Below are 11,631 nucleotides of genomic sequence, written 5' to 3'. Positions count from 1 at the left end.
CTTAACCTACTGTACACTTGTAGTAAGGTTTGTTTGGGGGCTGCAGGGCTGCTGAATGATGTCTTAGGGGTACCTTGTGGGGTCAATATTGGCATTGTCCCTGTTTTTTTGCCACCACACATCAGGGTGTGGCTCTTAACCTACTGTACACTTGTAGTAAGGTTTGTTTGGGGGCTGCAGGGCTGCTGAATGATGTCTTAGGGGTACCATGTGGGGTCAATATTGGCATTGTCCCTGTTTTTTTGCCACCACACATCAGGGTGTGGCTCTTAACCTACTGTACACTTGTAGTAAGGTTTGTTTGGGGGCTGCAGGGCTGCTGAATGATGTCTTTGGGGTACCATGTGGGGTCAATATTGGCATTGTCCCTGTTTTTTATCCACCACACATCAGGGTGTGGCTCTTAACCTACTGTACACTTGTAGTAAGGTTTGTTTGGGGGCTGCAGAGCTGCTGAATGATGTCTTTGGGGTACCATGTGGGGTCAATATTGGCATTGTCCCTGTTTTTTTGCCACCACACATCAGGGTGTGGCTCTTAACCTACTGTACACTGCTAGTAAGGTTTGTTTGGGGGCTGCAGAGCTGCTGAATGATGTCTTTGGGGTACCATGTGGGGTCAATATTGGCATTGTCCCTGTTTTTTTGCCACCACACATCAGGGTGTGGCTCTTAACCTACTGTACACTTGTAGTAAGGTTTGTTTGGGGGCTGCAGGGCTGCTGAATGATGTCTTAGGGGTACCTTGTGGGGTCAATATTGGCATTGTCCCTGTTTTTTTGCCACCACACATCAGGGTGTGGCTCTTAACCTACTGTACTCTGCTTGTAAGGTTTGTTTGGGGGCTGCAGGGCTGCTGAATGATGTCTTTGGGGTACCATGTGGGGTCAATATTGGCATTGTCCCTGTTTTTTTTCCAACAAACATTAGTGTGATAAGTTGAGATTGAACATATTTCACTTTCATTCATAGAAATGTTGAGGAACTCTCAAAGACATTTCAATGAGCAGGAAGCACATTCGGATGATTCCCGGAGGTTATCCAATGAGTCAGGGCAAGACACAGAGGAAAACAATGTGCCCGGTCCAAGCACAAAAGAATGCAACAAATTAAGGAAGTCCAAAAGAAAGGTAATGTTCTCCTCAATTTGTACCACCCCACTATTGCATTCACATGCACTGTCCATTAAATGTATTTAATTAATTTTCATTTTCTTATAGGCATGTCACAATTGTTGTCCGACTTTACCTGTTATTTTACATTGATTTTATATTTATTGTTTCAATGGCTGCATGTGTACATTATTTACGCAGACTTCAAGAATGAGAAGCCCTAATCTTTATGAAAATTCGACATCTGAGGAATCGCTAGGAAGATTTGATAATGCTTGGGAGGACAGTGAAGAATTTAGATTGTGGCGATCAAAAATATCATCATCTCGCCGAAAGGAAAATACTTCTGCAAATTCTCAAACCAAAGTAAGTTAAATACTGTATACTTCTTGTTTTTATTTCAAAAGAATGATGCTAATATTTTGGCTTTGTATCTTTTTTATTAGCAAAATGAAGAAACCCATTCTCGTAGGCATGATACAACTGTTCGACACAGGCGTCAAGAAGATGGTCACCAACATGAAATACGTTGTACAGAACCACAAGCTCCAAGGCATACAGGCAATCGTGATAATGATGGAAATTCAGATGCAGGTGGATCACATAATTCTCCCGGAGATGGATCTGCAGAAGAAAACTGCAAGAAGATGCAGAGAGGAATCCGTTTCAATGAGTCAGAAAGCTTTGCCTTAGTTGATTTAGTTGATCGTTACTACGACATGCTATTCGGGCCAAGGGCACAAACTACTGCTCCTAGACAAAAAAGAAAAATATGGAACACAATTGCTGAGAAAGTAACATCGATTTCTGGAATACGCAGGGATGCAAAGCATTGCATGAAGAGATATAACGACTGCCGTCGTCAAACTAAAAAAAAATTAGGAATTCAACGAAGGCACGAAATGGGGACCGGTGGAGGGCCGGAACTGAAAGTGAATTGGCTTTCATGGGAGGAAGTTATAAAAAAAAGATTAAACCCAATCATGGTTACAGGCGTAGCAGGCAGAATTGACTCCAGACGTCAGGGAGATTTTGTGCACGAAGAGGAGCCTTCCAGAAGGAAAAGAGGATCTGTAATGAAAGACAGAAACAATAAAAGAAGGCAAATACAGATGGAGCAGGGCTTATTATTGCTGGCGGAGCGCCAGGACCGTGTCCCTGGCGATCCGCCAGCAATCTGGCGCTCTGGCTGAATGAGACGCTCGTGCGTCTCCCACGCACGAGCGTCTCAATAGCCGGGCGGCGAGGCGGCGCGGCGGGTGCAGTCCTGCCCGTCTCCAGCTTCAGGGAGACGGGCAGGGCTGCGGGGGGCTGCGGGGGGGCGGTGTGGACCGGCGGGGACCCGGGGAAGCCGGCGGGGACCCGGGCAAAAGCTCCGTCGGAACGGGACGCGCGTGCACCTCGTGCACGCGCGTCCCCTTCCGACATACAGATGGCGCGGGGCGGGGGATGGCGGGTGGCGAGTCCTCCGCCATCCCCAGCAAAGACAAGCCCTGCGCTATCTGTAGGTAAATACAATTTTATTTTACACTTCAAGTTTCAGGTATGACCCAAACACTCTGGTCTGAGATGAAACTTGATCGAAACTGAGGTTTAAGCCAAATTCTCAAGTATGTATGGCTGCCCATTGTGTGCTGCCACACGATATACTGCGTCAATGTCACCTGGAAAGCTATTCGTCTGCAGGTTATTTTCGCAGATGAACAGCATTTATGATGGCGTTACAAAGTGCTCGGCTATGCAACGCTGTCGACACACTATACTTTGTTAATGGGTGGTGTTTTGAACTACTAGCAAAAAAAATCAGTGCTTATTGACCTGATATTGTTACATAATAATTTCATAAGTATTTCAATTAAATGATAATGATTTTTTAAATTATATTTGCAGATGATCGTCCAGTTATTGGTCAAAGCATTTGTAATGAAACAGCTGTAACAGCACTTCAAAAGAACGCCTTTACACCCAGTAGAACCCAAGAAATGCTAAGCATACCAAGTTGTTTTTTAAGTTCAGCGGAGACTACTTTCCAGGGTTTTGAAGCAAGTTTACCTGAAAAACAAACATCATCAAGAGATTTGCATCAAACTAAATCACGAGGAAACAGTGTTGATTCAGTAGAAAATGCACCAACACCGACTGAAGGTACAATATTTATTTTTCCACAGTTGAATGTCCATGGTGTACATATATATATATATATATATATATATATATATATATATATTGAAACAACTCAATTTATAATTTTATTTATAGATGACAATCCAATGAACATTGCAGGAATGTCCTCCTGTATTGATCCATGTTTTAGTCCAGATTTGATCGGAAATAATTCCAATGAAGAGAATGATGAGCATCAAGCAGCTTCTACACCAATTGGTAATTAGTGTTTTGATAAATAACATTCATCTAAAAAACTCTTAAATTACTTATTAAACCATATAACTGTAATTTGTTTAACTTTATTCACAGCAAGACAGCCAAGGGTGCAAGTAACAACTAGCAAAGAGATTCCAGATGCAGAATATCAGCACATCCTTGCTCTCTCTGATCAAATGCAGGATCGACACAAATCATTCCACACTCTTTTACAGCAAAGTATGGGTAGCCTGGAAACTTCATTAACAGAATTAATTACCACAGTGCAAGAGAATGAAGTTAACCGTCAAAAAGACAACAAAGCATCTCAGGATATTATGATAATCATGGCGACTGCGCTTAACAAATTAGTAGAAAACACATCATGTCAAGCAAGTAGTCTAATGCTAATTTCAGAGGCAAATCAACATTCTGCAACATATTTGAATGTGATGGCAGAATGCCAACGTCAGACAGCATCAAGTTCTGTTTTGATTGCCACATCTTTAAAATTGATTGTTGAGAACATGGCCAATAAAGCTCAACGTAGATCGGATTCACACCATGCTCAAACAAGTCATCAACAGTTAGAACGAAAGACCACTGCCCTTACAGCAGGTTCAGCAACCTATTCATATTCACAAATGTATACGGGGTTTCCAGGAATGTTGCCACCGGGCCGTTATCCTCCAACAGCAACAGTATCTGGGCAACCAATACAATCACCTTCCACGACTGAGAAGCTGGCTTCAAAGATCGCTGAAAATGAAGAGGAGTGTATTACACCACCAGAATAGGGTAACATTTTTGTCCATCTAATTTTTATAAAAATATCCTTTTAAACACTTCCCATTCCATCACGGCAGTGCCCTTTGTGCGAGTTCTCACCCACATCCCATAATGGAATGTAGGTGAGAAGAAGTACAGGGTACTGCAATGTTGGGATGTGTTAATGGCCTTTTCAGCTGTATCTGCTTGTACCCACACTTCCCATTCCATCACGGCAGTGCCCTTCGTGCGAGTTCTCACCCACATCCCATAATGGAATGTAGGTGAGAAGAAGTACAGGGTACTACCATGTTGGGATGTGTTAATGGCCTTTTCAGCTGTATCTGCTTGTACCCACACTTCCCATTCCATCACGGCAGTGCCCTTCGTGCGAGTTCTCACCCACATCCCATAATGGAATGTAGGTGAGAAGAAGTACAGGGTACTGCCATGTTGGGATGTGTTAATGGCCTTTTCAGCTGTATCTGCTTGTACCCACACTTCCCATTCCATCACGGCAGTGCCCTTTGTGCGAGTTCTCACCCACATCCCATAATGGAATGTAGGTGAGAAGAAGTACAGGGTACTGCCATGTTGGGATGTGTTAATGGCCTTTTCAGCTGTATCTGCTTGTACCCACACTTCCCATTCCATCACGGCAGTGCCCTTTGTGCGAGTTCTCACCCACATCCCATAATGGAATGTAGGTGAGAAGAAGTACAGGGTACTGCAATGTTGGGATGTGTTAATGGCCTTTTCAGCTGTATCTGCTTGTACCCACACTTCCCATTCCATCACGGCAGTGCCCTTCGTGCGAGTTCTCACCCACATCCCATAATGGAATGTAGGTGAGAAGAAGTACAGGGTACTACCATGTTGGGATGTGTTAATGGCCTTTTCAGCTGTATCTGCTTGTACCCACACTTCCCATTCCATCACGGCAGTGCCCTTCGTGCGAGTTCTCACCCACATCCCATAATGGAATGTAGGTGAGAAGAAGTACAGGGTACTGCCATGTTGGGATGTGTTAATGGCCTTTTCAGCTGTATCTGCTTGTACCCACACTTCCCATTCCATCACGGCAGTGCCCTTCGTGCGAGTTCTCACCCACATCCCATAATGGAATGTAGGTGAGAAGAAGTACAGGGTACTGCCATGTTGGGATGTGTTAATGGCCTTTTCAGCTGTATCTGCTTGTACTCACTTTTTACCCACACAACAGCAATTTGTTTAACGCTTTATCAATATCATTTCAGATGTCCATTTGAGGAATTGTGAAGAAAACAAGAATTTCTTTCAAAGTTTAACCAGTTTTAATTTTATTTTTTTCTGGAACAAAATTTGTTTTAAAATCTCTTTGACTTTTTCAAAATTTGGGTTCGATGGTCCGCTTTGAACTGCAGTACAATGTTGAGGTTCATTTCAATATTCTGAAGACAACACCCTTTAAAGACAGAAGAAGTTCGCAAATGTTAGAATTTTTTACGAAATAACAGCATTTATAAAAAATAATCGTAATAATGTTAAATTTTCTGTCAACAAGCAGAAATATGAGTACGCTTGAAAAGTTTAATGTCTGGCTACAATAGTAATGTGCATGTGATATCGCTTATAGGTGATACCTCATTTTAGAGTGACAGAATAAAAAAAAGCTTGTTCAGCATCATCAGTTACTCAGGATGACCAACTTGCACTATTGGAAATATCTTTACAGCCACCAGCGTACAAGTTTTTTTGTTTTAATAAAAAAAAAATCAGGAAATATGGTTTGGTTTTGTTCAGATGTGCGAAAAGAACGATTGCTACATTTGCAATGAGTGTTGGTGAATGACAGAATATACTTGGAGCAGATAAGATGGATAAATAATAATACAGATGTTTAGGTGGCACAGGAAAATTAGTGTGCAGTGTAACTAGGTTATCCTTGATTATGCCCCCAGCATGCGCAATGCTTTAACCAGTGCATAATAAAATGCAAAGGTTGCCACAAGATCACATGTCTGCAGATGTGTATTTGTAAATATTGTACTACCTACATAGCTACATATCAGAGACCCATACTTTAATTGGGCATGTGCTAACAACAGAGAAAGGTAATATCTATGGGAGTGTGGGTTTGTGGACATTTCCAGATTACCTTGCCTGGAACTAGAGGTTACAAATCTAATTTAAATAACAGCAGCCTACATTTTCAGAAGATTTTCCAGGCCACCCCTTTGGACAAAGTTTAATTTCAAGAATAAAATATAGATAAATGAATCACGTTTTGCCAAAATGTCATCCGTAAATCAAGTTATATGGTAAGGAAGAATATTAACCTCTGTTTCCTGACATTTTTTAAGAACGGAAGCGCACACACTTTACAGGGGGGCAGTGGTTCAGATTAGCATACTCACCAATTTCATCAGCAGAGGAGCAGATAATCCCACCGTCAACAGATCCATCCGTAAAGGTGAGCAGGCAGAAGGGTCATAACTGAGCAGGTCCGGCAGCCACACAGCACATCCTGCAAGGGAAAACAGACGGGGGGCACAGGTTATTGACTGTTTGGATGGGTAGGAGTCTTGACACCGGATTCCCATGCGCACTGAGCGCACACACTTTACAGGGGGGCAGTGGTTCAGATTAGCATACTCACCAATTTCATCAGCAGAGGAGCAGATAATCCCACCGTCAACAGATCCATCCGTAAAGGTGAGCAGGCAGAAGGGTCATAACTGAGCAGGTCCGGCAGCCACACAGCACATCCTGCAAGGGAAAACAGACGGGGGGCACAGGTTATTGACTGTTTGGATGGGTAGGAGTCTTGACACCGGATTCCCATGCGCACTGAGCGCACACACTTTACAGGGGGGCAGTGGTTCAGATTAGCATACTCACCAATTTCATCAGCAGAGGAGCAGATAATCCCACCGTCAACAGATCCATCCGTAAAGGTGAGCAGGCAGAAGGGTCATAACTGAGCAGGTCCGGCAGCCACACAGCACATCCTGCAAGGGAAAACAGACGGGGGGCACAGGTTATTGACTGTTTGGATGGGTAGGAGTCTTGACACCGGATTCCCATGCGCACTGAGCGCACACACTTTACAGGGGGGCAGTGGTTCAGATTAGCATACTCACCAATTTCATCAGCAGAGGAGCAGATAATCCCACCGTCAACAGATCCATCCGTAAAGGTGAGCAGGCAGAAGGGTCATAACTGAGCAGGTCCGGCAGCCACACAGCACATCCTGCAAGGGAAAACAGACGGGGGGCACAGGTTATTGACTGTTTGGATGGGTAGGAGTCTTGACACCGGATTCCCATGCGCACTGAGCGCACACACTTTACAGGGGGGCAGTGGTTCAGATTAGCATACTCACCAATTTCATCAGCAGAGGAGCAGATAATCCCACCGTCAACAGATCCATCCGTAAAGGTGAGCAGGCAGAAGGGTCATAACTGAGCAGGTCCGGCAGCCACACAGCACATCCTGCAAGGGAAAACAGACGGGGGGCACAGGTTATTGACTGTTTGGATGGGTAGGAGTCTTGACACCGGATTCCCATGCGCACTGAGCGCACACACTTTACAGGGGGGCAGTGGTTCAGATTAGCATACTCACCAATTTCATCAGCAGAGGAGCAGATAATCCCACCGTCAACAGATCCATCCGTAAAGGTGAGCAGGCAGAAGGGTCATAACTGAGCAGGTCCGGCAGCCACACAGCACATCCTGCAAGGGAAAACAGACGGGGGGCACAGGTTATTGACTGTTTGGATGGGTAGGAGTCTTGACACCGGATTCCCATGCGCACTGAGCGCACACACTTTACAGGGGGGCAGTGGTTCAGATTAGCATACTCACCAATTTCATCAGCAGAGGAGCAGATAATCCCACCGTCAACAGATCCATCCGTAAAGGTGAGCAGGCAGAAGGGTCATAACTGAGCAGGTCCGGCAGCCACACAGCACATCCTGCAAGGGAAAACAGACGGGGGGCACAGGTTATTGACTGTTTGGATGGGTAGGAGTCTTGACACCGGATTCCCATGCGCACTGAGCGCACACACTTTACAGGGGGGCAGTGGTTCAGATTAGCATACTCACCAATTTCATCAGCAGAGGAGCAGATAATCCCACCGTCAACAGATCCATCCGTAAAGGTGAGCAGGCAGAAGGGTCATAACTGAGCAGGTCCGGCAGCCACACAGCACATCCTGCAAGGGAAAACAGACGGGGGGCACAGGTTATTGACTGTTTGGATGGGTAGGAGTCTTGACACCGGATTCCCATGCGCACTGAGCGCACACACTTTACAGGGGGGCAGTGGTTCAGATTAGCATACTCACCAATTTCATCAGCAGAGGAGCAGATAATCCCACCGTCAACAGATCCATCCGTAAAGGTGAGCAGGCAGAAGGGTCATAACTGAGCAGGTCCGGCAGCCACACAGCACATCCTGCAAGGGAAAACAGACGGGGGGCACAGGTTATTGACTGTTTGGATGGGTAGGAGTCTTGACACCGGATTCCCATGCGCACTGAGCGCACACACTTTACAGGGGGGCAGTGGTTCAGATTAGCATACTCACCAATTTCATCAGCAGAGGAGCAGATAATCCCACCGTCAACAGATCCATCCGTAAAGGTGAGCAGGCAGAAGGGTCATAACTGAGCAGGTCCGGCAGCCACACAGCACATCCTGCAAGGGAAAACAGACGGGGGGCACAGGTTATTGACTGTTTGGATGGGTAGGAGTCTTGACACCGGATTCCCATGCGCACTGAGCGCACACACTTTACAGGGGGGCAGTGGTTCAGATTAGCATACTCACCAATTTCATCAGCAGAGGAGCAGATAATCCCACCGTCAACAGATCCATCCGTAAAGGTGAGCAGGCAGAAGGGTCATAACTGAGCAGGTCCGGCAGCCACACAGCACATCCTGCAAGGGAAAACAGACGGGGGGCACAGGTTATTGACTGTTTGGATGGGTAGGAGTCTTGACACCGGAATCCCCTACACAGTTTTGGAATATGGCTAACTCACCAGATTAGACGGAGATGAGATCACTCATCCAAGGTAACCAGGCTTCCACAGAAACATCCTTAAAAGCAGACAATAGAAAGGGATAACCACCAACAACCTGTATGGAAAGTATGTGAAAATGTAAAACAGGACATATGAATTTTCAATCAACAAAAATGTAAATAGATCACATCTCACCTGCATAATGAACAATCTTTTGAAATTTATTATCACTTTAGAGGACTTTTAAATAAAACTTCCAAACACGAAACAGTAATAACAGCAACTGGGCAAACAAACTCAATGAACTGTAATGAACTCCATCAAGAACAAACTCTGTAAAATAAAAGGTAAATAACATTTATGTAGATAAATGATATATTTATATATATATATATATATCTATATATATATATATATAGATATATAGATATATATGTGTGTGTGTTTGTGTACAGATGTTTTGTATATACTCACATGAGAAGAAGGTGTCAATAAGATGCCTTCTGGTCTCTGCTCCTTCGTCCATACCCACAGATAATACCGAAGAAAGATCCCCATCCTGGCTAACACCAGCATGAATATTCACCGGCAAACGTCTTGCGACACAGATGTTATGCAGAATGCAACAGGCATTAATAATGCCGCAAACTTTTCCCGGTGAATATAAGAGGGTCCCGCCGGAGATATCTAAACACCTGAACCGGCTCTTAAGTACACCGAAGGTCCTTTCAATTACACCCCTCGATGCAATGTGAACCTCCTGGTATCTTCTTTCGGCATCACCTACAGGATCAGGTAATGGGGTCAACAGCCAAGGTTTATTCGGATAACCCGCATCACCTAAAAGGGATAATTGAAAAGGTATTAGACTTTTTTAATTACAGTAGCAACTTAAAAAAAATAATGAAAACTTACATACCCAACAGCCAGCCATCTGGCATTCGACCTTCCTCAAAGTCCAGGAATAGAGATGACTGGCTTAAAACGAAGGAGTCGTGGGTCGACCCAGGGAAACCCACACAAATGTCCAATAATCTCATTGTGGAATCACACACCATCTGTACATTGAGGGAATGGAAGTGTTTTCGATTCCGATAACATTCTTCCGATTCCCTCGGAGGTGTGAGTCGCACATGGGTGCAGTCTATCGCGCCCAACACATTGGGGAATTTCCATTTTTGAAAGAAACCAAATTTGATCTCATTCCATTCGCTGTCAGTGTCTGGGAATTTTATAACCTGGGTCGTTAATTTACGGAAAGCTTTTATGACCTGGGACAAACAGCGTGACATTGTTGGCTGAGAAAAACCGCATGTCTGGGACAAAGTAGGCTGGAAGGTGCCTGACGCAAAAAATTGCAATGCAGCCAGTAGTTTCTGGAAACCACTGACTGCATGATTTGACCGTACCCGAGGTTCCAGGTCAGCTTCCAACAGATCATACAGCGAATAGATATCCTGAGACGATAAGCGAAAGGTACCTATCACTTCCGCCTCAGAGAGACCGTCCAGTACACGCCTAGTACGATACTGGCGTGGACGTGGAATTGAAACACGCACTGACTCACCAAATGTAGACAGATGCTGACCACGATGCTGATATCCACGCCCCTGACCATGATGCTGATATCCACGTGCCAGGCGACGACGTTTGCATCGCAGCATGTATGTCGATAGGACCATGAACATCACAATCAAGTCAGCAAAATACTCCATTATTGTAGGCAGTGATTGAAAAATAATTATTTCTTCTCCAAAAACGCAAATTGCCCTAAAAAAACGCTTCCAAATACAGCTGACTGCAATAAGCTGCTACTCCCTGAAGTCCCAAACATAGGAGTGAGGCACTGTGAGGGGTGAACAGCATCTTGGGAAAAAATAACATGTGCTTTACCAATGCATGATGGGAAATCAAGTGTATTAATAACAATTTATATATGCCCCTTCTTAGGAAAACAGCAACTAAAGAGGCAAACATTTCTCCAACAAGAATGTTTAGGTTCCGGAGGTTAAAAGGAGGCATCACTCAATAAAAATTTGTATTCGTGACCCATTGGGCGTCGAAATGAAAATGGAGAAACGGATCAAACATGTGCAGATAACAATTTCGTCATCTCACGATTGAATACATTTGTGCGAAAAAGCGAAAAAATCTATAAAAAAAACCACGAAATGTAAGGGTTTGACCAAGCGAAATAAGCGAAACGCAAGCGAAACTTAAAGCTTTCGCATGCGTGAAAAATCACAACATTGAATACACGAAGTCTTTTCGTCGCGAAAAAACGAAATTTTTTAGAGAAAAAATGGATTTCGCAAGGGATTGAATACGGCCCTTAATATGGATATGGAATAACATGGTATCCTAAACAGATACAGGTAG

The 11,631-nt window shown here is 44.3% G+C and overlaps 2 protein-coding genes and 1 long non-coding RNA gene across 3 annotated transcripts; 2 read left to right on the top strand and 1 right to left on the bottom strand.

Moving 5' to 3' along the window:
• Positions 1-862: 862 nt before the first annotated feature.
• On the top strand, positions 863-2,319 carry LOC146017883 (uncharacterized). Its single transcript, XM_083151835.1, has 3 exons — positions 863-1,129; positions 1,313-1,477; positions 1,558-2,319. Exons 1-3 carry the CDS (start codon positions 974-976, stop codon positions 2,302-2,304), a joined length of 1,068 nt encoding a protein of 355 aa, XP_083007961.1. The 5' UTR covers positions 863-973; the 3' UTR covers positions 2,305-2,319.
• Positions 2,320-2,622: 303 nt separating this feature from the next.
• On the top strand, positions 2,623-4,316 carry LOC146017899 (uncharacterized). Its single transcript, XM_083151836.1, has 3 exons — positions 2,623-3,256; positions 3,371-3,493; positions 3,587-4,316. Exons 1-3 carry the CDS (start codon positions 3,094-3,096, stop codon positions 4,267-4,269), a joined length of 969 nt encoding a protein of 322 aa, XP_083007962.1. The 5' UTR covers positions 2,623-3,093; the 3' UTR covers positions 4,270-4,316.
• A 4,755-nt stretch (positions 4,317-9,071) lies between these two features.
• Positions 9,072-11,076, bottom strand: LOC146017872 (uncharacterized). Its single transcript, XR_014450519.1, has 3 exons — positions 9,727-11,076; positions 9,448-9,585; positions 9,072-9,367 (listed from the first exon to the last, which is right to left on the bottom strand). It is a non-coding gene; the product is annotated as an uncharacterized LOC146017872 (long non-coding RNA).
• Positions 11,077-11,631: the final 555 nt, after the last annotated feature.

Source organism: Crinia signifera, chromosome 1 (genome assembly GCF_055691185.1).
Source record: "Crinia signifera chromosome 1, ASM5569118v1, whole genome shotgun sequence".
In the NCBI taxonomy this organism is placed as follows: Eukaryota; Metazoa; Chordata; class Amphibia; order Anura; family Myobatrachidae; genus Crinia; species Crinia signifera.
This window is presented reverse-complemented; position numbering and strand designations above follow the sequence as displayed.